This window comes from Coregonus lavaretus (assembly GCF_964263955.1).
Source record: "Coregonus lavaretus genome assembly, chromosome: 22".
Taxonomy (NCBI): Eukaryota; Metazoa; Chordata; class Actinopteri; order Salmoniformes; family Salmonidae; genus Coregonus; species Coregonus lavaretus.
In genome coordinates this window covers 1,836,994-1,864,096 of record NC_140009.1, presented here as the reverse complement: position 1 = coordinate 1,864,096, position 27,103 = coordinate 1,836,994, and the positions used below count along the sequence as shown (strand labels likewise).

The 27,103-nt window shown below is 45.3% G+C and overlaps 1 protein-coding gene across 1 annotated transcript; it reads left to right on the top strand.

Annotated features, from left to right (window-relative positions):
- Positions 1–343: 343 nt before the first annotated feature.
- LOC311149595 (transketolase-like) lies at positions 344–21,171 on the top strand. Its single transcript, XM_084186769.1, has 13 exons — positions 344–685; positions 6,437–6,554; positions 7,775–7,888; positions 8,177–8,274; positions 8,716–8,907; positions 9,278–9,405; positions 9,723–9,919; positions 10,052–10,216; positions 11,770–11,926; positions 15,309–15,439; positions 18,502–18,682; positions 19,014–19,133; positions 19,231–21,171. The coding sequence occupies exons 1-13, from the start codon at positions 579–581 to the stop codon at positions 19,401–19,403; spliced, it is 1,881 nt and encodes a 626-aa protein (XP_084042895.1). The 5' UTR covers positions 344–578; the 3' UTR covers positions 19,404–21,171.
- The last annotated feature ends 5,932 nt before the right edge of the window (positions 21,172–27,103 follow it).

The following is a 27,103-nucleotide window of genomic DNA, read 5'->3' as shown; positions in this document are numbered from 1 at the left end:
TTATATTTTTGATCTAGCACTACACAGCTGATTTAAATAATAAACTAATCATCAAGCTTTGATAATTTTAATCAGCTGTGTATTAAAAACCAAAACGTGCACCCCTCCCAAAAACCGAGTTTGGGAAAACGCTGGTTCAGAGCTTGCAAGAAAGGCACATCGCCGTCCTTGCGACATTGACCCTTGACTCCCTGCTCGAAGTGTCTCCGGCTAAACGAAGCGCGCGCCCACCGGATGCCTCCACAAGTTGCGCGACTGCTTTCCTCCAATGAGTGAGTCCAGTGGGCGTGACGTGGGGCGTGGCCTGGAGGGGCGCGCATAAAGACGCCTCTCTCCCGCCCTTTCCTCTCTTCGTGTATAGCGTGCGCTGAGTGTTCTGGTAGCTTCGCGGAGTTGATACAGGTCAAGCCTTAGATCTTCAACCGTCACCTGGAGAGACTGTTCTGGTAGCTTCGCGGAGTTGATACAGGTCAAGCCTCAGAACGTCAACCGTCACCTGGAGAGAAGCTGTGCAGCGCGTCAAATAACCGTGCTTGTCATTTACCAGTCGGTCTCCGCTACTTTACCGTATCTCCACCATGGCTAGCTACCATAAACCCGACGAGAAGACGCTGCAGGGCCTGAAAGACATCGCTAACAAGTTGCGGATCAACTCGGTCAAGGCGACGTGCGCCTCCAACTCCGGGTACGTTTTTAAAAAAGTGGTCAGAATGAATGTTTGGATGTTGCGTGATGTAGCTAGCTTAACTAGTTAGCTAACGTTAGACGTTGAACCCGTCTCGGCCTGCAGCGGTACGTGTGGACATGCTGCACGGTGTACGTGCGGATTATTTTCACGCAGGCGGTTGTCGTTGGTTTAACTAGTTAAGTAGATAGTTTCCCCTTCAGGTGTAATTTTGTTTTAGAAGTTAAGTGTTATTTTGACGTGGGTGTACTACGTTACCTAGTTAGCTAAAGGAGCTAGCAAACGTAGAAATCTGCCTTAGTGAGTAACGTTAACTACAAGTAAAACTGGCATCGTTTGAATGACCGTAAATGTGGATGCACGATCAGTCATTACTTTTGATCAACTAGAATCTAGATGACTTATAACTGGCATCATGCCCGTGTTGAATATTTCTCATTGTTGGTATTTCAGTTCTGGCTACATTTTTAGCAACGTTAACACAAGTCACGGAGAGATGTGCGGGTCTCGTGGTTGCCTGCGGTCTTTGATTAAAAGATAGCCCCCTAGTAAAATACTGAATAAAGGAAGAGTGTGTGTGGGTTTAGAAATTCCCTTTGACTCCCACACTCTCTTCTAACGTTGAATTTGCTTAGTCATGGTCTAGCGCTGCTGCTCTAGTTTTTACCCGCAGTACAACAGTGACATTGACCTAAACAAAAAGACTGGGCAGAGGGCTCCTCTCATTGCAGAAGTATTGTTATTATTGCAAAACGTGGCAATATTTCAGCCAAGTCGAACTACCGTTTTTCTTTCTGACCATTATTGCCACAGTTCTTTCTCAACATGACCTTCTGAAAGTGTCTGTAGGGGGTGAAGAAAGGGACACTGTACTAATGGGGTTGGAATGCGTCCAAAACTGCACCCTATTTAGGCTAGAGCGCAACCTTTGACCACAACTTTTTTATTTATTTTTCTCAAGTTGCGGGGGGGCAAATAAAATCCCCCACGGGCTGCCAGTTGGGGAACCCTGGCCTGAACAATTGGAGGAACCAGAAATGCATACTTGGCTCCTCTTCAGTTTATAACACAGGCCATTTCCTTGTAGAACTTCCTCCTTACTGTCATGATTTCACGCCACAGACAGGTTTGGGTGGTATCCCGAGGTATATGGTATTACTGGAAGTGCACACAAGGGGTGCTCATTTTTTTTTTTAAATAAATAAAAAAAGAGGCAGCATGGATCTTGATCCAGGCAAGGCTTGATTGTCTTTTGATGTAACCAAGAAACTTGAGCTAGCCACTTAGCTATCAAGTTAACAAACCAAATGCATAGCTGGAGCCCTGAGCTGGATATCCATTTATTTGGCACATCATAGAACTATAAGCAGTGGAGTAGCCCCCCGAATTATATATATATATATATATATATAATATATTTTAGCGCTATTAAATCATCCCTAAATACCCCGGTATACGGTATATCGCCGAAGCCTAATACTGTCCAGGAAAGGAAAGAAGTTTGAAGTATGGATCCCTACCGGTTATCGATAACATACATACATTTCAGTCAGTTGCTCACAGGGAAACGAATAACCTTCCCCTGGTAGAATGGTTGATCTGGTTGATTTCAGACAGTCTTATCACAACAAGCAGGAGTATTTTAGGCCTTGCCATAGCCTGCTATGCTAACCCCATTGTGATACTGTAGGATCATCGTGGCGTGACACTTCCTATAGCACTTGGATTGCTTTTGCGCTGAAAATCTAAACCGCTTTAGGCCTACATAAAACAAACCCAGCTCAAATATGATTTATAAAGGGTCATAATACACGTATTGGAACTTTGTCTAAACATGTCAATTTCAGCAGGTTTCAGTCACTGGAAGATCCGCTTGGAGGTAAATGGTTGAGTAGCATGAGTTTTAATGTTGAATGATGACAAGGTGTGGATGTAAGTTTTTGAATAAGACTAATACCAGTGTGTTCCAAATGGCACCCTATTCCCTATATAGTGCACCTTTTGACGAGAGTCTTATTTTAATTTATTTAACCGGGCTAGTCAATCAAGAAGAAATTCATATTTACAATGATGGCCCGGCATGAGGCAAAAGGCCTCCTATGGGGACGGGGGATTAAAAAAACCAAAACCAGACAACAGCCTGGGACAGGGGAATTACCCCCCCAGGACCTGGTGTCCCTGGATGAGCTCAAAGGACAAACGGTTGAGACAATTAGTTGTTTCTAATAGTCACTAGTTTACGTTGCTTTATGTAAACAGTGTTCTACTTCACACACAACCCACTGTTTGCCGTTGTAGTTGTGCGGTTGACTTTATCCACATTTTGTTACGTTACAGCCTTATTCTACAATAGATTAAATTGTTTTTTCCTCCATAAAACTACACACAATACCCCATAATGACAAAGCAAAAATTTATTTTTAAGAATATTTGGCAAATGTATTTAAAAAAAAAACTGATAGGACATTTGCGTAAGTATTCACACCATTTCCTCAAATTTGTTGAAGCACCTTTTGCAGAGATTACAGCCTTGAGTGTTCTTGGGTATGATGCTACAAGCTTGGCACACCTGTAGTCCCGTGTAGCTCAGTTGGTAGAGCATGGTGTTTGCAATGCCAGGGTTGTGGGTTCGATTCCCATGGGGGGCCAGTATGAAAAATGTATGCACTCACTAACTGTAAGTCGCTCTGGATAAGAGCGTCTGCTAAATGACTAAAATGTATTTGGAGTTTCTCCCATTCTTCTCTGCAGATCCTCTCAAGCTCTGTCAGGTTGGATGGGGAGCGTTGCTGCACAGATATTTTCAGGTCTCTCCACAGATGTTAGATCGGGGTCAAGTCCGGGCTCTGGCTGGGCCACTCAAGGACATTCAAAGACTTGTCCCGAAGCCACTCCTGCGTTGTCTTGGCTGTGTGCTTAGGGTCGTTGTCCTGTTGGAAGGTGAACCTTTGCCCCAGTCTGAGGTCCTGAGTGCTCTGGAGCAGGTTTTCATCAAGTATTTTTCTGTGCTTTGCTCCGTTCATCTTTCCCTCGATCCTGACTAGTCTCACCGTCCCTGCCACTGAAAAACATCCCAGGATGATGCTGCTGCCACCATCATGCCTCACCGTAGGGACGGTGACAGGTTTCCTCCAGACATGACGCTTGGCATTCAGGCCAAAGAGTTAAATCTTGATTTCATCAGACCAGAGAATCTTGTTTCTCATGGTCTGAGAGTCTTCAGGTGCCTTTTGGCAAACTCCAAGCGGGCTGTGATGTGCCTTTTTACTGAGGAGTGGCTTCCGTTTGGCCACTCTACTATAAATGCCTGATTGGTGGAGTGCTGCAGAGATGGTTGTCGTTCTGGAAAGTTCTCCACAGTGGAAATCTAGTGCTCTGTCAGAGTGACCGTTGGGTTCTTGGTCTCCTCCCTGACCAAGACCCTTCTTCCCCCGATTGCTCAGTTTGGCCGGGCAACCAGCTCTAGGAAGTCTTGGTGGTTCCAAACGTATTCCATTTAAGAATGATGGAGGCCACTGTGTTCTTGGGGACCTTCAATGCTGCAGAAATGTTTTGGTACCCTTCCCCAGATCTGTGCCTCGACACAATCCTGTCTCGGAGCTCTACAGACAATTCCTTCGACCTCATGGCTTGGTTTTTGCTCTGACATGCACTGTCAACTGTGGGACCTTATATAGACAGGTGTGTGCCTTTCCAAATCATGTCTAATCAATTGAATTTACCACAGCTGGACTCCAATCAAGTTGTAGAAACATCTCAAGGATGATCAATGGAAACAGGATGTACCTGAGCTCAATTTAGAGTCTCATAGCAAAGGGTCTGAATACTTATTTAAATAAGGTATTTCTGTTTTTTATATTTAATACATTTGCAAACATTTCTAAAAACCTGTTTTCACTTTGTCATTATGGGGGTATTGTGTGTAGATTGATGAGGATTTGTATTTATTTGATCCATTTTAGAATGAGGCTGTAACGTAACAAAATGTGGAAAAGGTGTAGGGGTCTGAATACTTTCCATAGGCTATGTAGGATGAATAATAATTGATTGAATTCGTAGTGCTTTTCATGACTACACGGGCAACAATGGGTTCTATGTTTAGTTGTAGCCCAATGGGAGTCACAGATCATCTGACCAAAGTAAGGAAGATCATTGAGTTCAATGACTGTTTCTGAAAATGGTTTGTTGTAGGCTACAGTATTTTACACGCATCTCTTCAATGCGAGGCAGACTCTTCTTATGGCTCCACCCACAGTTGCCTTGCCAAGTAGTTCAGCATCGGCCACATTGTACAGGAAACTTCAAGCGGAAAAAATATTGCAAAGCAGTGAAAGCGGAACCACGTTGGGTTACATTGCTACAGTAAGTTGGCCAGATATATGATTTTAAAAAACTATACTGAACAAAAATCCAGTGCATTCAGAAAGTATTCAGACCCCTTGACTTTTTCCACATTTTTGTTACGTTACAGCCTTATTCTAAAATAGATTAAATGGTTTTCCCCTCATCAGTTTTAGAATAAGGCTGTAACGTAACAAAAATGTGGAATAAGTCAAGGGGTCTGAATACTTTCCGAATGCACTGTATAAACGCAACATGTAAAGTGTTGGTTTCATGAGCTGAAATAAAAGATCCCAGAAATGTTCCATACGAACAAAAAAGCTTATTTCTCGTTTTTTTGCACATTTGTTTCCATCCCTGTTCTCCTTTGCCAAGATAATCCATCCACCTGACAGGTGTGGCATATCAAGGAGCTGATTAAACAGCATGATCATTACACAGGTGCACCTTGTGCTGGGGACAATGAAAGGCCACTCTAAAATCAGCAGTTTTTCCCAACACGATTCCACATGTTTTGAGGGAGCGTGTAATTGACACGCTGACTGCAGGAATGTCTACCAGAGCTGTTGCCAGATAATTAAATGTTAATTTCTCTACCATAAGCTGCCCCCAACGTAATTTTAGAGAATTTTGCAGTACGTCCACCCGGCCTCACAACTGCAGACCACGAGTAACCACGCCAGCCCAGGACCTCCACATCTGGCTTCTTCACCTGCGGGATCGTCTGAGACCAGACACACAGCTGATGAAACTGTGGGTTTGCTCAACTGAAGAATTTCTGCACAATCTGTCAGAAATGGTCTCCAGGAAGCTCGTTTGCGTGCTCATCGACCTCACCAGGGTCTTGACCTGGGATGCTCTGGATCTACGTATACCACAGCATGTTCCAGCCAATATCCAGCAACTTCACACAGCCATTGAAGAGGAGTGGGACAACATTCCACAGGCCACAATCAACAGCCTGATCAACTCTATGTGAAGGAGATGTGTCCGATGTATTTCCAGTCATTTGAAATCCATAGATTAGTGCCTAATTTAAATTTTCAATTGACTGATTTTCTTAGTTCATGTAACTCAGTAAAATGTTAAATGGTTGCATGTTGCATTTTTTATTTGTGTAACTGTCAGGTAAACATTAATACAGATCCTCGAAATGAGGTGAAACTGGGTAACATGCATGTGAGTGGTTTCCCCATTTAACAGCTGTTTGTGACGTGAACTGGTACTGACAGCCTGCTCTCAATGCCTCTCTCTCACTCTGCCGGTCCCTTCTCTCTCACTCTGCCGGTCCCTTCTCTCTCACTCTGCCGGTCCCTTCTCTCTCAACTCTGCCGGTCCCTTTTCTCTCACTCTCTCTCTGCCGGTGCCGGTCCCTCTTCTAATCCTCCCTTGATCTCTCCCTCTTTCCAGTCACCCCACCACCTGTTGCAGTGCAGCAGAGCTCATGTCGGTGCTCTTCTTCCATACGATGCGTTACAAAGCCACTGACCCACGCAACCAGTGCAACGACCGCTTCGTACTTTCCAAGGTGAGGCACGCACACGCTCTACTAGGGCTGACCCCATTTAGTCAACTGGTCGATTGTTTGGTCCACAGATTTCTTTGGTCGAGCAGTAGCAAAAAACTTTTTTTAAAGGAACTGTCGGCTTTAAACGTACTCTTGAAAGTAGTAATAGTAGAATGCACAAGGTGCAATATCTAAATTGGGTCGTACATCACCAGTTCCTCTTGTCATGTTAGTCATTGCAGACCTTAGAGCTATTTATAACTTGTCAGACATGTCCAGATCAACTAGCCCATGTCGGCTAGCCCAAATATCACATGAATACACCTTACACATGGCACAATGTATAGAATTGCAAGAAAATTAGCTTTAAAACTGCAAAATGTTCTTTGCGCCCCATGACAAAATGTATAGAATTGCAGTAAATAATCGTTAAACCTGCAAAATTCTCTCCACCAACGAGGGGTGTGAACAATTTGTCATGAACAGTGCTTGTGCCCATTGAAATAGACGTGGCGATTCTGAAACATCTGTGCGCTGTTGAATTGGCGCCTTTTCCTAGACCATGTTGCTGTGTGCATAATAGCAAAGTTAACCAGCATATTGGTGTTGAGAACAATGTGGCGGAGGTAGCAGCAGAATGAGGAAGTGAGAAAACAGCCCTGGCTTTAATTGTCTTAAGAAAAGTGAGGAGACACATCCTGGTTGTTTGTTTTAATAGCCTACTGATTCCATGCGCACCCAACCTCACACAACCGTGCCGGATAAACAATTTCACATTCGGATGTTTTCAGTCTTTGCTGTAATAAAGGCTTTACACGTGTTTTCTTTTCTCTCTCGTTAGACAGCCTCGCTGGTATTTTTTTGTTGTTGTATGAAACATGTATGAACTCACTAACAGTAAGTCGCTCTGGATAAGAGCGTCTGCTAAATGACTAAAATGTAAATTTCCATTTGTCTTAATTATTTCATCAAACAGTGCACTTTAAAGCATCAGACAAGCTCAGTGCATATAGTTGATTTGATTAAAACGCATATATATGGAAAAATACACATTTTTAATCGATTGGTCGGAAGAACAAACCACTGTCGGTCGACCAAGATTTTTTTTCTTCCAGACAGCCCTAAGTTCTACGCGCTCACTGTACACACTGGTCACCTGTCGGTTCTTTCAATTGCACTACATTTCCCAAGCGCCTTCGGAGTCTTGGACTGTGCTCTGATTGGCTGTTGTGTTCTTCCAGGGTCATGCTGCACCAATCCTGTACGCTGCCTGGGCAGAGGCGGGCTTTGTGAAGGAGGCTGATCTGATTAACCTGAGGAAGATAGACTCTGACCTGGAGGGTCACCCCACACCCGTAAGTAACCTCTAACCCCTATATGACCTGTAAGTAACCTTTAACCCCACTGTTAAAAGTTACTTCCAACGGAAGAGTTGTTCATTAGGCACAAAACAGAAAACTGACAAACAGGGGAGGAACTACCTGGACTTGTCAATAAGAAACAATATTTTAACTGTAAGTCGCTCTGGATAAGAGCGTCTGCTAAATGACGTAAATGTAAATGAAACATTTTCAGTTGCGTGCCCTAATGAACATTGCCCAGCTCAGGTTTGACTGTTGACTCGAACTCCAACTGTTCTACAGAAACTGGAGTTTGTTGACGTGGCAACGGGGTCTCTGGGACAGGGTCTGGGGGCCGCCTGTGGGATGGCTTACACCGGGAAACACTTCGACAAGTCCAGGTACAGACACACACCCTCCGAAGCCATAACGCTATCCCACAAAGCACCTCTCATCCAGCAGTGGTGTCCTAGGAAGGTTAATGGTCTCTCAGACAGGTGTTGAGTTATAAACAGCCTTGTGTTCAGCAGTTTCTCTCACTACGGTCTCTCTCTCTCTCACCCACTATGGTCTCTCTCTCTCTCTCACTACGGTCGGTCTCTCTCACTACGGTCTCTCTCTCTCACACTACGGTCTCTCTCTCGCTGTCTATTTGTGTCTCGGTGTTGTGTGAAAGACACAAACGAAACGTAACAATGGGAAGCATAGAAATAGTGCACAAAGAAACAGATCTTCTGCTTCTTAGACTTGTTTCAATGAGAAGGACATGTGTTATAAATCTGTCAGTGGAAAAAAGTTACATATTGTAGCTTTTAAAATGAAAATATAATGTGTGTCCCTAGTTACCGTGTGTACTGTATGCTGGGTGATGGGGAGTGTTCGGAGGGGGCTGTCTGGGAAGCCATGGCGTTTGGTTCCTACTACGACCTGGATAACCTGGTGGCTATTATAGACGCTAACCGCCTGGGACAGAGTGAAGCTGCTCCTCTCAAACACGACATGGACGTGTACCGCAGACGCTGCGAAGCATTCGGGTCAGTACCCTCTCCTCTCTACACCTGTCTTCCAAATAACTCTTCCTCAATCAGTAGTCTGATCTTTTTCCTCTTCCTCATCACAACTCCTGCTAGCGTCCCCCATGCTAGTTTCTGATAGGGTCCCCCCCTGTCCCCCATGCTGTTTTCTGCTAGGGTCCCCCCCCCCTGTCCCCATGCTCTCATCTCCCCTCTTACTTGAACTCTTCAACTCTTAAATTAATCTGGTTGATACTGAACATGGTTGGTTAATATTTCCTGTTAATGTGACCCTGCCTCACTCTCTGAAATGTGATGACAATGTATTTCTGTCTAGGTGAAACACCCATGTGTGGTGTGTGTGTGTAACCCGGTCTTTCTCCATGTGTAGGTGGAACACGTATGTGGTGGATGGTCATGACGTTGAGGAGCTGTGTAAAGCTCTGTGGCAGGCCCAGCAGGTCAAGGGGAAACCCACTATGATCATAGCCAAGACCTTCAAGGGCAGAGGACTCAAAGGTAGAAGATGGAGGGGGACTGGGAGGGCCCTTTCTGGGGTGTATTAACTAGGGACTAAACACAATTAAACGGGCCGAAACCAGGAGGGACTGACCGCGACTTGTCCAATAAGAAATGCTGGTTTTCATTGCAAGAATGCTTTGCAACGGTGTGCTGTGCACTCATGAATACCCCCAGTACTGCTCCTCATCTGTTTTTTAAAAAGACTGATGGCTCTAGTTGCAACAATCTAATGATCTCTGGATAATGTAGAGCTAAATAATATGAACTATCTCCTGATGCAATAAATGACCTGTTGCTCTCTCTCCCTCCTCCAGGCATAGAGAACATGGATAACTGGCACGGCAAGCCCATGCCGAAGGACCGGGCCGAGGAGGCGATTAAAGACTTGGAGGCTCAGATTCAGAACCCCAACAAGACCATCTGCCCCGAGCTACCTAACGAAGATACCGCCCCCGCTGACCTCTCACCTATCACCCTGCCAAGCCCTCCCAATTACAAGATCGGAGACAAGGTACACGCACCGCTGACCTTTCGCTTAGCCTGTCTGACTACGAGATCAGGAACACATGTTGAACTTTAGCCGTAGGCTTCTGGGTAACACGTTCCTGTCCTCCTTTCACCACTCTATTTCTCCCCCCCCAAGGTGGCTACTCGTAAGGCGTATGGTGTGGCCCTGGCTAAACTGGGTCAGTCCAGTCAGAGGGTGGTGGCTCTGGACGCTGACATGAAGAACTCTACCTTCTCTGAGATGTTCCACAAGGCCTACCCTGAACGCTTCATCGAGTGCTTCATCGCTGAACAGAACATGGTGAGGGGGAGAGGGTGGAACGAAATATGGCCTAACCCTGAGGGGTGAGTAGAGGCCCTGAATGAACTGGACACCCCGAAGGCCTTCTCAAAAGTACCCACGTGTCCTAATTGGAACTTAAGGCCACATAACATTGGTACAGTTGTCAGAATGATCACGTTTTATTTGGCACATTCTTCGTAGACAACAGGTGTAGACTAACTCTGCGTTGTTGAAGGGGCCCATAACTAAGCATTTCACGGTTAAAGATCAGATAAAAAATATAGACTTTTTGGATAGATAATAGACAGTAGCAGCAGTATACTGTAGGTAGGGGTAAAGTGACTAGACAACAGGATAGATAATAGACAGTAGCAGCAGTATACTGTAGGTAGGGGTAAAGTGACTAGACAACAGGATAGATAATAGACAGTAGCAGCAGTATACTGTAGGTAGGGGTAAAGTGACTAGACAACAGGATAGATAATAGACAGTAGCAGCAGTATACTGTAGGTAGGGGTAAAGTGACTAGACAACAGGATAGATAATAGACAGTAGCAGCAGTATACTGTAGGTAGGGGTAAAGTGACTAGACAACAGGATAGATAATAGACAGTAGCAGCAGTATACTGTAGGTAGGGGTAAAGTGACTAGGCAACAGGATAGATAATAGCAGCAGCATATGTGGTGTGTGTTGGGGTGGAAGTGAGTGTGTGTGGGTACCGTCCAGTGTGTGTGCACAGTTGGTGCAAAAAAAAGGTTCAATGCAGGTAATCCGGGTAGCCATTAGATTAGCTATTTAGCGGTCTTGTTTAGAAGTCTTATGGCTTGGGGGTAGAAGCTGTTCAGGGTCCTGTTGGTTCCAGACTTGGTGCACTGGTACCGCTTCCCGGTGCTGGTACCGCTTCCCGGTGCTGGTACCGCTTCCCGTGCGGTCGCAGATAAGTCTGGCTTTGGTGGCTGGAGTCTTTTGACATTTTTTGGGGCCTTTAACACTTCCTGGTATAGAGGTCCTGAATGACAGGGAGCTCGGGCCAAGCAGTTGCCATACCAAGCAGTGATTCAGCCAGTCAAGATGCTCTCGATGGTGCAGCTGTATAACTTTTTGAGGATCTGAGGGCCCATGCCAAATCTTTTCAGACTCCTGAGGGGGAAGATTGCGTTATCTGTTGGGGTGGTATGCGAATTGGAGTGGGTCTAGGGTGATGGTGTTGACGTGAGCCATGACCATCCTTTCAAAGCATATTATGGCTACAGATGTGAGTGCTAAGGGGCGATAGTCATTTAGACAGGTTACCTTGGCGTTCTTGGGCACAGGGACTATGGTGGTCTGCTTGAAACATGTAGGTATTACAGACTGAGTCAGGGAGAGGTTGAAAATGTCAGTTAAGACTCCTGCCAGCTGGCCAGCGCATGCTCAGTGTACTCATCCTGGTCATCTGTTTTAAGGAATACTGTGAAACATCTTTCCACTATTAGTGCCAGAGATAGCCTTTTTTTCTGAAATTACAATGCAACAATAAAAATCCTATGTGTAGCACCTTTTAAAAAAAAATATTATATTGTCTGTTTAGGTGAGCGTGGCGATCGGCTGTGCCACACGGGACCGCACGGTGGCGTTCGCCAGCACCTTCGCTGCCTTCCTGTCCCGGGCCTACGACCATATCAGAATGGCTGCAGTCTCCGAGTCTAACATCAACCTGGCTGGGTCACACTGTGGAGTCTCCATCGGTCAGTACTGTGTGTGTCAGTCTTGTGCCCTTGACTGATTTCCCCCTCCACCAATCAAACTCTACTCTCCTTCCTTCAACAACCAATCACACTCCAATTCCCCGTACCCTTGGACATACTGCCAAATTCTCTAAAATGACGTTGGAGGCGGCTTATGGTAGAGAAATGAACATTAATTCTCAGGCAACAGCTCTCGTGGACATTCCACCATGCAAAATAAAATTGAGAAAATGAATCCATAATTGTACTGTGTAATGAGGTGCAAATGTGTATCGGACTACTTCAGCAGAGGTAGCTATCACTCACAGCCACGTTGTAATCTTCGAGTGCTTGAACATTTTGGTTGTTTACATACAATTTATCCACCACTAGACGAACATTCTGCTTCTCTGCTCTGAGCCTTTTGAAAGTGGGGTACAGGGCGCGTTCTCTCCACTATTTCATGGGGAAATTGTTCATTAATAGAGAATGGGGTATTCTTCAGTTCCCTGCCCTTTTGGCAATCTTCATTTTGTAGTGAGTTAGCATAACTACGATCGGACGGGGCCTTCCCTCCCCTCCACCACTGAAACGGTCAGCCCTTTGACAATCTATTGTATTCCCCTGTTCGTCCGTCATCTTGAGATTACGTTTCATGAACACCTTGACTTTATCCTCTGTTGACTGATAGTTTTCCTCCTCCTTTATTCCCATTATAACAATATTATTCTTCATACTTCTGCACTTTAGATCATGTAACGTAATTAGTCTTTCGTTGTTTTATAATAATAATAATAATAATAATAATAAGATATCATACTGTAGTGTCTTAGGGAGCCACGGTAGTTGTTTTATCATACCGTAGTGTCTTAGGGAGCCACGGTAGTTGTTTTATCATACCGTAGTGTCTTAGGGAGCCATGGTAGTTGTTTTATCATACTGTAGTGTCTTAGGGAGTCCACGGTAGTTGTTTTATCATACCGTAGTGTCTTAGGGAGGCCACGGTAGTTGTTTTATCATACTGTAGTGTCTTAGGGAGCCACGGTAGTTGTTTTATCATACCGTAGTGTCTTAGGGAGCCACGGTAGTTGTTTTATCATACCGTAGTGTCTTAGGGAGCCATGGTAGTTGTTTTATCATACTGTAGTGTCTTAGGGAGTCCACGGTAGTTGTTTTATCATACTGTAGTGTCTTAGGGAGCCACGGTAGTTGTTTTATCGTACCGTAGTGTCTTAGGGAGGCCACGGTAGTTGTTTTATCATACCGTAGTGTCTTAGGGAGGCCACGGTAGTTGTTTTATCATACCGTAGTGTCTTAGGGAGGCCACGGTAGTTGTTTTATCATACCGTAGTGTCTTAGGGAGCCACGGTAGTTGTTTTATCATACCGTAGTGTCTTAGGGAGCCACGGTAGTTGTTTTATCATACCGTAGTGTCTTAGGGAGCCACGGTAGTTGTTTTATCATACCGTAGTGTCTTAGGGAGGCCATGGTAGTTGTTTTATCATACTGTAGTGTCTTAGGGAGCCACGGTAGTTGTTTTATCATACCGTAGTGTCTTAGGGAGCCACGGTAGTTGTTTTATCATACCGTAGTGTCTTAGGGAGCCACGGTAGTTGTTTTATCACACCGTAGTGTCTTAGGGAGGCCACGGTAGTTGTTTTATCATACTGTAGTGTCTTAGGGAGTCCACGGTAGTTGTTTTATCATACCGTAGTGTCTTAGGGAGCCACGGTAGTTGTTTTATCGTACCGTAGTGTCTTAGGGAGCCACGGTAGTTGTTTTATCATACCGTAGTGTCTTAGGGAGCCACGGTAGTTGTTTTATCATACCGTAGTGTCTTAGGGAGTCCACGGTAGTTGTTTTATCATACCGTAGTGTCTTAGGGAGCCACGGTAGTTGTTTTATCGTACCGTAGTGTCTTAGGGAGCCACGGTAGTTGTTTTATCATACCGTAGTGTCTTAGGGAGCCACGGTAGTTGTTTTATCATACTGTAGTGTCTTAGGGAGCCACGGTAGTTGTTTTATCATACCGTAGTGTCTTAAGGAGCCACGGTAGTTTTATCATACCGTAGTGTCTTAAGGAGCCACGGTAGTTTTATCATACCGTAGTGTCTTAGGGAGTCCACTGTAGTTTCAATAACTTATTTTCCACTTGTATTTTTCTTCCATTTTCTTAATGTAATTCATTCCTGTTTTTAAGGCCTCAACCTCCCCCAGTAGCCCAGGCAATAGATCCAGCAGTTTTAACTGCTCGCTCATGCTTGTAAGCAACGCTGTATCATCTGGAGACATAGTTATAAAAACGTCCCCCTCCAATGTTACATTTGGAATTTTAAACGGCGGCTTCCCCTCAGTTTCGCTCAGAGCTCGAGGAACGGTCTTCTCTTGTTCACTTCGATGTAGCTGATTTTATTTTTCGAGCGTATCAAAATGCTGATCAATAAATAGCTCAAGGTTCTCTCTATTATCCAGAGTCTTTTGTTTCACAGTTATCAGCTAATCAATTTTACGTGCCTACCACGCTGCAACCTGCCACGTCATCAAGCCCCGATGCCGTCTTCGTAGGACAGATAGCTCTGACTTTCTTCCATAGTGCCAACGATGAAGTTATTCATGTTCTTAGCTTTGTTTTGAAAATAAAGAGGTAAAACTATTCTGGGGATGATTATGTGCATCTTCAATATGTGTTCCTCTTTAGTGTATTTGACTATATGTCGCAAGTAAAAGCCTTGGGAAAAGCCTCTGGAAGGTTAAAATAACCCTGAGACTTAGAAAAAGGAAAGTATGACATCTTCCTATGAATTTTATTTGCCCGTATAAAGTCTTATGACAGAGTTTTTAAAGAATGTCTTCGACGGGGTAATTTGGTATTACTGAAAATAAATGCAACAACTTGGGAGCCATTCCATTCTAGAGGTTTATTCTACCTGTAAGATTTTATGGGAAGATTATTCCATTTAATTAAATCTGCTTTCGTATTAAGTAATGGAATGAATGTTGTATTTGTCACTAATAATGATCCGAAGTAGTGAATATGTTTTGTGGTCCACTTGAAGGATCACTGACTTCTTCTTCTTATTATTTCATCATTTTCCGCGTAAAAATATGTATTTAACAAAGGGGGCATTGAGTTTACAATATCGGTCAGGTATATCAGATCATCTGCAAGTAAGTTTAGTTGATATTCATGTTTACTTTACATTACATTTTAGTCATTTAGCAGACGCTCTTATCCAGAGCGACTTACAGGAGCAATTAGGGTTAAGTGCCTTGCTCAAGGGCACATTTACGTCATTTAGCAGACGCTCTTATCCAGAGCGACTCACCAATTGGTGCGTTCACCCTATAGCCAGTGGGATAACCACTTTACTGATGCCTGTTATGTGTTACTTCCTGTCCCCAGGTGAGGATGGCCCCTCCCAGATGGCATTGGAGGACATTGCCATGTTTCGCGCTATCCCAACATGCACTGTGTTCTACCCCAGTGACGGCGTCTCCACTGAGAGGTCTGTGGAGCTGGCTGCCAACACCAAGGTCAGGATGTTATTTATATGGGGGATAACATGTGGAGCTGGCTGCTAACACCAAGGTCAGGATGTTATTTATATGGGGGATAACATGTGGAGCTGGCTGCTAACACCAAGGTCAGGATGTTATTTATATGGGGGATAACATGTGGAGCTGGCTGCCAACACCAAGGTCAGGATGTTATTTATATGGAGGATAACATGTGGAGCTGGCTGCCAACACCAAGGTCAGGATGTTATTTATATGGGGGATAACATGTGGAGCTGGCTGCTAACACCAAGGTCAGGATGTTATTTATATGGAGGATAACATGTGGAGCTGGCTGCCAACACCAAGGTCAGGATGTTATTTATATGGGGGATAACATGTGGCGCTGGCTGCTAACACCAAGGTCAGGATGTTATTTATATGGGGGATAACATGTGGAGCTGGCTGCTAACACCAAGGTCAGGATGTTATTTATATGGGGGATAACATGTGGAGCTGGCTGCTAACACCAAGGTCAGGATGTTATTTATATGGGGGATAACATGTGGAGCTGGCTGCCAACACCAAGGTCAGGATGTTATTTATATGGAGGATAACATGTGGAGCTGGCTGCTAACACCAAGGTCAGGATGCTATTTATATGGGGGATAACATGTGGAGCTGGCTGCTAACACCAAGGTCAGGATGTTATTTATATGGGGGATAACATGTGGAGCTGGCTGCTAACACCAAGGTCAGGATGTTATTTATATGGGGGATAACATGTGGAGCTGGCTGCTAACACCAAGGTCAGGATGTTATTTATATGGAGGATAACATGTGGAGCTGGCTGCTAACACCAAGGTCAGGATGTTATTTATATGGGGGATAACATGTGGAGCTGGCTGCTAACACCAAGGTCAGGATGTTATTTATATGGGGGATAACATGTGGAGCTGGCTGCTAACACCAAGGTCAGGATGTTATTTATATGGGGGATAACATGTGGAGCTGGCTGCTAACACCAAGGTCAGGATGTTATTTATATGGAGGATAACATGTGGAGCTGGCTGCTAACACCAAGGTCAGGATGTTATTTATATGGAGGATAACATGTGGAGCTGGCTGCTAACACCAAGGTCAGGATGTTATTTATATGGGGGATAACATGTGGAGCTGGCTGCTAACACCAAGGTCAGGATGTTATTTATATGGGGGATAACATGTGGAGCTGGCTGCTAACACCAAGGTCAGGATGTTATTTATATGGGGGATAACATGTGGAGCTGGCTGCTAACACCAAGGTCAGGATGTTATTTATATGGGGGATAACATATTCCCAGCTCTGCAGAGACAGAATCATTAGATCATTTGTTTTGGTTCTGTCCATTTTGTAGCTTGTTTTTGGACACAGGTCCAGGAATGGCTAAAGGATTGCAATATTTACCTGGATCTAACCTTGCAGATGGCATTACTGGGTGATCTGAAAAGTCATAGTCAATCGATCAATAATATAATAATACTTTTAGCAAAAATGTTTGTGAATTAAAAATAATCTGTAGAAGCAATGAGAATAGAAAGGTTCAGAACTTTTGTAAAACATCACAGTACAGTTGAAATATATATGGCAAATAGAAATCCTATATGGATGGTGTTAAGAGATAGATGGGAGGGGTTGAATAGAGTTGCAGGATGGGACTAATAACTAATAACAAGATAGCTAATAATGTAAGCATACTGTGTCCATAATAAGTATATAGGTTGTATGTTGGGAGCTTTTGGGAAAAGAGCACAGTTAGAAAGAAATGGAATATAGAAGCAAACCGGATGGACATCATGAAAATGATCGGAGGAAGTTCAGGAGTAAAAACAAACAAAATATAATTATTGTAGAATAAAATGTGTATATAGTATGTATGGGCTGGAAGTAGAGGCCAAAGCGTTGTTGGTCACTAGTTTACTCCGATTGGGGAAGGGGTGGTGGGGTTGGAAAGGAAAGGGAAATACAATCTAAATAAGGATGTGCGTATAAAAAATTAAACCCACCAAGGTCAGAACCTATTTTTCTTCCTAAATGGCACCATAGTCACTCTTTAGTGCACTATTTCAGTCACACTATCTATCACTATTTTCAACCAGGCCCCACTGCTAAGCCATAGCCTATTAGTATGACAGAGCCCGAGGGGGGACTAGCGGTATGACGGAGCCCGAGGGGGACTAGCGGTATGACGGAGCCCGAGGGGGACTAGCGGTATGACGGAGCCCGAGGGGGACTAGCGGTATGACGGAGCCCGAGGGGGACTAGCGGTATGACGGAGCCCGAGGGGGGACTAGCGGTATGACGGAGCCCGAGGGGGGACTAGCGGTATGGCGGAGCCCGAGGGGGACTAGCGGTATGACGGAGCCCGAGGGGGGACTAGCGGTATGACGGAGCCCGAGGGGGACTAGCGGTATGACGGAGCCCGAGGGGGACTAGCGGTATGACGGAGCCCGAGGGGGGACTAGCGGTATGACGGAGCCCGAGGGGGGACTAGCGGTATGACGGAGCCCGAGGGGGGACTAGCGGTATGACGGAGCCCGAGGGGGGACTAGCGGTATGACGGAGCCCGAGGGGGGACTAGCGGTATGACGGAGCCCGAGGGGGGACTAGCGGTATGACGGAGCCCGAGGGGGGACTAGCGGTATGACGGAGCCCGACGGGGGACTAGCGGTATGACGGAGCCCGACGGGGGACTAGCGGTATGACGGAGCCCGACGGGGGACGACGGGGGACTAGCGGTATGACGGAGCCCGAGGGGGGACTAGCGGTATGACGGAGCCCGAGGGGGGACTAGCGGTATGACGGAGCCCAGGGGGGACTAGCGGTATGACGGAGCCCAGGGGGGACTAGCGGTATGACGGAGCCCAGGGGGGACTAGCGGTATGACGGAGCCCGAGGGGGACTAGCGGTATGACGGAGCCCGAGGGGGACTAGCGGTATGACGGAGTCCGAGGGGGACTAGCGGTATGAACTAAGCCTTGTGTGTTCCAGGGTATCTGTTTTAAACTAAGCCTTGTGTGTTCCAGGGTATCTGTTTTAAACTAAGCCTTGTGTGTTCCAGGGTATCTGTTTTATCCGACTCACCAGACCAGAACTGAAGGTCGTCTACGACCCCAAAGAGAAGTTTGAGGTGGGCGTGGCCAAGGTGTTGCGTCAGTCCGACAGTGACAAGGTGACTGTGATCGGAGCTGGAGTGACTCTGCATGAAGCCCTGACTGCTGCAGACCAACTGGCCAGCGAGGGTAAGAGCTCCCCCTGGTGGCCTGGTCCTGGATTCACAAAACCTGTGACAGAAGCCAGAGCTTACCCACGATGTTGCACAACGATTTTAAGTCAAAAAGTCATTGTTCTAGTCGTATGAGACATTTGAGATTGAAGTGGGAACTTTTTTTTATATAAGCCAAATTGTGATATTTTTCCACTAATTGGTCTCTTGATGTATTAGATCTTTCTGAATGACCCAGTAGTTAACTAAGTCACTGTAGTAAAACAATAGCAAATGCTATTTGATGAGGAAGAATTATGGCTCATTAGTGTTGTCTTTGTGTACCGTGGTGTCTTGTTTGTGTGTAGGAGTGAACATCCGTGTGATTGACCCGTTCACCATCAAGCCCCTGGATGCCGCCACCATCGTATCGAGCGCCCGCGCCACCGGAGGGAGAATCATCACCGTAGAGGACCACTACAGAGAGGGTGGGGACACGTGCTGCACATTGGCCCTCTGAGAGAGGAACGGCTTAGCCCTCTGAATCGCTCTCTGTGTGTTCTAACTTCACCCCTCTGTCACCAGGTGGTCTGGGGGAGGCGGTGCTGTCCGCGGTGGGGGAGGAGCCTGGTATCATGGTGACGCGCCTGGCGGTGAACCGCATACCCCGGAGTGGAAAACCTCAGGAGCTCCTGGACCTGTACGGCATCAGCGCCAAACACATCGCCAACGCCGTGCGCCAGACCTTCGCTAACTGAGACAGCCTATGGACCCTGGTCTAAAGTAGTGCACTATGTAGGGAATAGGGTGATTTTATTTTGGACGTACAACTCTTCTCTGCTCTCAAACTACTTATCCCCCCCCTGACGCCTCCACACCTTTACCAGCTCCACCTCTTTCTCTGCAGTCTGAGGGGTGGAACAACGTACACCTCTTTTCTGAAGCTTTCACCACCCTACCTTCTCCCCTATATAGCTGCCCCTCCACCACCATCTATCACTAGTGTTAACCCAAGCAGCGCTCTCTAGCATCCCATCTATCACTAGTGTTAACCCAAGCAGCGCTCTCTAGCATCCCATCCATCACTAGTGTTAACCCAAGCAGCGCTCTCTAGCATCCCATCCATCACGAGTGTTAACCCAAGCAGCGCTCTCTAGCATTCCATCTATCACGAGTGTTAACCCAAGCAGCACTCTCTAGCATCCCATCTATCACGAGTGTTAACCCAAGCAGCGCTCTCTAGCATCCCATCTATCACGAGTGTTAACCCAAGCAGCGCTCTCTAGCATCCCATCTATCACGAGTGTTAACCCAAGCAGCGCTCTCTAGCATCCCATCTATCACGAGTGTTAACCCAAGCAGCGCTCTCTAGCATCCCATCTATCACTAGTGTTAACCCAAGCAGCGCTCTCTAGCATCCCATCTATCACGAGTGTTAACCCAAGCAGCGCTCTCTAGCATCCCATCTATCACGAGTGTTAACCCAAGCAGCGCTCTCTAGCATCCCATCTATCACGAGTGTTAACCCAAGCAGCGCTCTCTAGCATCCCATCTATCACGAGTGTTAACCCAAGCAGCGCTCTCTAGCATCCCATCTATCACGAGTGTTAACCCAAGCAGCGCTCTCTAGCATCCCATCTATCACCAGAGAGAAGGGGGGGGGCTTCAGTGAGTGTGTTGAGTAGAGTCTTAACCATACCTGAAGGGTAATATGCATTGTAGTGTTTAATCTACCCATGAATCCTAATGTAGCCTCATTCTACTGAACCCTGTAAAGGTCCTCTGGTTGAGTTATTTTTCCTGCTAAACTGCAATCCTCCTTTTGTTAACTGATGTAATTGAACGGTTAGTTGCCAACTAAAGCAGCTCTGTAGGTGTGACCTCTATGGCACCCTAGTCCCTTTAAAGTGCACTACTTCTGACCAGAGCCCCATGGGACACTATATAGGGGCCATTTGGGACGAACCCTAAGTGTAGAGGTTGTTTGAACTTGTCGACGTTTACTCTCCGTCCAGATGATATTGACTGTTTAACCTTTAAGTCTGTTGATCAGTTTCAAAGGAAGATAGGTGTGTATTTTTGACAGATTTCTTTGTACCTGTATCACTCTTCATTCCAGCTGTTTACATCTCTAATCCTGTTCTAATCGTTCCAAATCACCTGCTTGATCATTCTGTCACATCACTGACCTCTCCCTCGGTTTCTCTATAGCACTGTTACAGGCACACCGCCATCTTGGTTCCTCTGTGAGCCGGAATGGCGTCTAACCACTGCTTGTTGCTGGTCACTGAAACTGATGCAGGAAATTCACATTTGATGGACCAGAGTTGTAATGACTCACAAAAGAGCTAAACTTCAACTGCTATATAGATATATAAATTAATGACTGTGTTCTCCTGGGCTGGGTGTTGGTGATGTTCTGGCCTGTTGGTACCTGACCGTATCTCCTCAACGTGTTACTGATGCTCCCAGGCGCTCTGTCAACTAATGGTTGGTTTGCATCGCTGAAATAAAAACTTGACCCAATGTTACTTGTCCGGTGTCTGTTTTTAATGTAGTTACTTGGACTGAGGTTTTAGGGATGTTGAATATGATCCAAAATAAATAATGCATGTGGACACCTTCAAATGTGTGGATTCGGCCACACCTGTTGCTGACAGGTGTATAAAATCGCGCACACCGCCATGCAATCTCCATAGACAAACATTGGCAGTAGAATGGCCTTACTGAAGAGCTCAGTGACTTTCAACGTGGCACCGTCATAGGATGCCACCTAACCTTCAAGTCAGTTTGTGACATTTCTGCCCTGCTAGAGCTGCCCCGGTCAACTGTAAGGGCTGTTATTGTGGAAAGGTCTAGGAGCAACGACGACTGAGCGACGTGATTGGCCACTCCGACGTGGTTGGCCACTCCGACGTGGTTGGCCACTCCAGCTCAGAACGGGACTGCTTTAGTGCGTAAAGAATAGTCTGTCCACTCCACTACAGAGTTCCAAACTGCCTCGAAGCAACGTCTGCACAATAACTGTTCGTCGGGAGCTTCATGAAATGGGTTTCCATGGCCGAGCAGCCGCACACAATCCCTAAGATCACCATGCGCAATGCCAAGCGTCGGCTGGAGTGGTGTAAAGCTCGCAGCCATTGGACTCTGGCGCGATGAATCACGCTTCATCTGGCAGTCAGGACGGATGAAACTTGGTTTGGTGGATGCCAGGAGAACACTACCTGCCCGAATGCATAGTGCCAACTAAGGTTTGGTAGAGGAGGAATAATGGTCCGGAGCTTTACAGCATACAATGAAATTCTAAATGATTCTGTGCTTCCATCTGTGGCAACAGTTTGGGGAAGGCCCTTTCCTGTTTCAGCATGACAATTATTGTCCCCAGCACAAGGTGCACCTGTGTAATGATAATGCTGTTTAATCAGCTTCTTGATATGTCACACCTGTCAGGTGGATGGATTATCTTGGCAAAGGAGAAATGATCACTAACAGGGATGTAAACAGATTTGTGCACAAAATTTGAAAGAAATAAGCTTTTTGTGCGTATGGAACATTTCTGGGATCTTTTATTTCAGCTCATGAAACATGGGACCAACACTTTACATGTTGGTTGCGTTTATATTTTTGTTCAGTATAACATAGCTTTACAGGTTATCTGACATGGTCAGCCTTAGATTCTGACTGTTAAACCTCCGCAGTGTTAAAAGTCCACTTTCTGTAGTCAGGGTGACTGATCTCCATGAACGCAACTGGACTGCCACACACTGTATAACCATAGGCTACAACAAGATAACTATCCCTAAAAGCTGTTCAATGACCAAACTGCATTAACTATAACTAGTAATGTTGGGAAAAAAAAATTGTTATAACATTCATAAACTGGGCATGCCCCACAGACATCATCATCATAGTAATATATACCAATATATTCACGGCACCAAATAATTAAAAGAATGAAGGTCTACAGTAGCCTCAGCATTCTGTAGGGTTGCGCCATGGGGTAGCCGGAGGACAGCTAGTTTCCATCCTCCTCTTGGTACATTGACTTCAATACAAAACCTAGGAGGCTCATGGTTTCCACCCCCTTCCATAGACTTACACAGTAATTATGACAACTTCCGGAGGACTTCCTCCAACCTATCAGAGCTCTTGCAGCATTAACTGACATGTTGTCCACCCAACCAGATACTGTACTGAAAGCATAAGCTACAGCTAGCTAGCACTGCAGTGCATAACATGTGGTGAGTAGTTGACTCAAAGACAGAGAAAGATAATAGTTGAACAGTTTTGAACAAATTAATTTCTTTAAAATTGAAGGAGAAGCGAGAGAGATACAGTACCTATATTTTGTTGTATTATCATTTTTTCACTTAGCTAGCGAATGCAGTTAGCTAGTTTAGGCTACTCAAACACCCAGCTCAAACAGAAAGGGATGCTATGTTAGCTTGCTGGCTGTGGCTATCCAACACTGGAACTCTAAAGGGATGCTATGTTAGCTTGCTGGCTGTGGCTATCCAACACTGGAACTCTAAAGGGATGCTATGTTAGCTTGCTGGCTGTGGCTATCCAACACTGGAACTCTAAAGGGATGCTATGTTAGCTAGCTGGCTATGGCTATCCAACACTGGAACTCTTCCAAGTCAAGGTAAGCATTTGGTGTTATTAGTTTATTGCCACCGGGGCCCGCCAGTGTAACTGCTAAACTTCTTGCTGACTACACTGTACTGCATGATTGTAGCGGATTTACTAACGCGTTCTAGTAGTTATGTTGACTAGCTATGACGTTAGCTAATATGGTGACAATGATGTAGGCTGTGTGTAGCGGTTATGATATGAAGGTTTGGCTTGGAACGGTTTTTTTCACCTGGTCACAGACAGCTGATGTGTTGTGCACTGAAGTCCACAAGCGAAGGGAAAAGGTGAGAGAGCGCGTAGATGCGAGAAGGAATTATGCAACAAGCAAAAATGATCATGCTGTTTGTACAGTGCATTCGGAAAGTATTCAGACCGTTTCACTATTTCGGTCACCACTGCACTTTTCCCAACACTGATAAAGAGTGAGTATGTGCAGCACCACTCACCGGGGATATGCCGCTGTTCTCCGTTGGTGCCAATAAAATAGGCTATAGGCCTACTGTTGTTCGCTCCATTAAAAAGTTCACCATTTTGATAACGAAAAGACATTTAGTATTTTCATTGTATTCCCTTTACAGCAATAGCCATTTGCTTCCCAAACTATGTATTCCCGCAATTGTATTTTGAAATATTGCGATATACCTGGCTGGCCCTCTACTTTTACTAACAGTTGCAACTCAACAATGTATTTGGTTTTTGCTGCACGCGCTGCCTTTCTTTCTAACAATGCGATTTAAAACGATCCACAAAAAAAGAAAAAAGAAGAAGCTAATGATCCTCTGGGGCCAAATCATGCTGTAGTATCCTATTTTGAATTATTTTATTTTTTTCTGTATAGACAGGAGTAGGCTAATTAGGCTATATCATTTTTTGGGCAATTTATTTGAATGTACTTTAGGGAAAGCTTAGCATCCCCTATCCTTATGGATGCGCAAGCTATGCTTCTGCTGTTTTAAAATATTGAAAAGTATCCCTTACCTGAGTTTTACAAGCAAGTAAGCCAGAGCCGTCTGTTTTCGTTTCCATTGGAACGACACCAGCTGTCAGATGCGCTAGTAGTGGTCTCAGAGTGAGCAGGATAAATCTTTACTTCTTTGCTTGAAAAATAACAGCCAGAAATGTTTTTGAAAGAAAGTCAAATGGTGTTTGTATAATCAGGATCATGGGTTATAAGATCCATGTGGAACCGTTCATATAAGATCCATTACATTTGTGGAGCCACAGTGTGTTGAAGTTTCTTTTTGTATTGGACCTGCAGGCTTTTGCCTTTGCAAATAGTTTCAATCAAAATGAACACGTCAACTGAAGCTGTATCTTTTGGGACAACTCCTTTCAAACCAGTGCCATACCATATTTTTCTCTCACATAAAAAAAGTGTAGATATTTAGGCAAATACATCCCAGAGTAGAGTTAGATTGCACGTCCTTCACTTGACACAATGTCATTCCTCTTTTCTGAACCACACCTTGTGCAAACCCATCTTTGGAAAGACAAGGCAACAGTGATGTAGAAATACATTCACAGAGTCCGACTCACAATACCAAGTGAGAATACACCACTACTAGTATGTTGTATGTAGCTTCCCCTAATGAATGCATCCCAAATGGTAAACATGGGATTGAAGATGGACAGCCACACCTGATCATGTCGATTTGATCAGCTTGCCTACGGAGCTGTGAGGGGAACGGCACCTCCGTACCTTCAGGCTCTGATCAGACCCTACACCCAAACGAGGGCACTGCGTCCATCCACCTCTGGCCTGCTAGCCCCCCTACCTCTGCGGAAGCATAGTTCCCGCTCAGCCCAGTCAAAGCTGTTCGCTGCTCTGGCACCCCAATGGTGGAACAAGCTCCCTCACGACGCCAGGACAGCGGAGTCACTGACCACCTTCCGGAGACACTTGAAACCCTACCTCTTTAAGGAATACCTGGAATAGTCTAAGTAATCCTTCTACACCCCCACCCCCCCCCCCCCCCTTCCCCCAGTGGTGGTTGTCCCACTGGCTATCCTAAGTTGAATGCACCAATTTGTAAGTCGCTCTGGATAAGAGCGTCTGCTATGTAAATGTAAATATGGACAGATCACACCTGATCACACCTGATCACAACAACGGCAGAAAAGTAAGAGGAAGATCATGAGTTTTATTTCAAATAAAAAGCAAAACTTTGTTTTCCGAAACAAATCCTGTATTACATTGTGTTTACATCACATTCCACTCTTTGGACATCAGAATGATATGACTTATTGCTTCACACACTATGTAGTGTTGTTGGTGGGATAGTCTCCCTAGGGAGACGGGTTGCTTCCCACATTAACAATGTCCTGTTGCCCCAGGTCTGGGATTTCTGAGACTATACATGGGAGGCCATGTCACTGTCAATCAGTTCTGTCCTGTCCTCATCTCAAGCTGGGTAAAAAAAAAAAAAAGTATCATTCTAAAATCCTCACTATGTGTGAGTCCCAAATAGCACCCTATTCCCTATATTAGGGCACTACTGCTGAGTCCCAAATAGCACCCTATTCCCTATATTAGGGCACTACTGCTGAGTCCCAAATAGCACCCTATTCCCTATATTAGGGCACTACTGCTGACCGGGGCCCTATATAGGGACTTGGGTGCTATTTGGGACAGTTTTTTCTCTCTGCATGACATCAAAGGCATACATACCGTTTCCAGGATAAAGTAATCCTTCTACCCCCCCCCCCCCCCAAAAAAAAGAAAGAAAATATATATATATACAGTGGGGGGAAAAAGTATTTAGTCAGCCACCAATTGTGCAAGTTCTCCCACTTAAAAAGATGAGAGAGGCCTGTAATTGTCATCATAGGTACACGTCAACTATGACAGACAAATTGAGGAAAAAAAATCCAGAAAATCACATTGTAGGATTTTTAATGAATTTATTTGCAAATTATGGAGGAAAATGAGTATTTGGTCACCTACAAACAAGCAAGATTTCTGGCTCTCACAGACCTGTAACTTCTTCTTTAAGAGGCTCCTCTGTCCTCCACTCGTTACCTGTATTAATGGCACCTGTTTGAACTTGTTATCAGTATAAAAGACACCTGTCCACAACCTCAAACAGTCACACTCCAAACTCCACTATGGCCAAGACCAAAGAGCTGTCAAAGGACACCAGAAACAAAATTGTAGACCTGCACCAGGCTGGGAAGACTGAATCTGCAATAGGTAAGCAGCTTGGTTTGAAGAAATCAACAGTGGGAGCAATTATTAGGAAATGGAAGACATACAAGACCACTGATAATCTCCCTCGATCTGGGGCTCCACGCAAGATCTCACCCCGTGGGGTCAAAATGATCACAAGAACGGTGAGCAAAAATCCCAGAACCACACGGGGGGACCTAGTGAATGACCTGCAGAGAGCTGGGACCAAAGTAACAAAGCCTACCATCAGTAACACACTACGCCGCCAGGGACTCAAATCCTGCAGTGCCAGACGTGTCCCCCTGCTTAAGCCAGTACATGTCCAGGCCCGTCTGAAGTTTGCTAGAGTGCATTTGGATAATCCAGAAGAGGATTGGGAGAATGTCATATGGTCAGATGAAACCAAAATAGAACTTTTTGGTAAAAACTCAACTCGTCGTGTTTGGAGGACAAAGAATGCTGAGTTGCATCCAAAGAACACCATACCTACTGTGAAGCATGGGGGTGGAAACATCATGCTTTGGGGCTGTTTTTCTGCAAAGGGACCAGGACGACTGATCCGTGTAAAGGAAAGAATGAATGGGGCCATGTATCGTGAGATTTTGAGTGAAAACCTCCTTCCATCAGTAAGGGCATTGAAGATGAAACGTGGCTGGG

What these genes read in the sequence shown, in the direction of transcription:
- LOC311149595 (XM_084186769.1), top strand. Translation starts at nt 579, where the DNA reads ATGGCTAGCTACCATAAACCCGACGAGAAGACGCTGCAGGGCCTGAAA. An exon ending in ACACTGTGGAGTCTCCATCG is followed by an intron (nt 11,927 to 15,308) that starts GTCAGTACTGTG and finishes TCCTGTCCCCAG; the next exon opens with GTGAGGATGGCCCCTCCCAG. An exon ending in AGAGGACCACTACAGAGAGG is followed by an intron (nt 19,134 to 19,230) that starts GTGGGGACACGT and finishes CTCTGTCACCAG; the next exon opens with GTGGTCTGGGGGAGGCGGTG.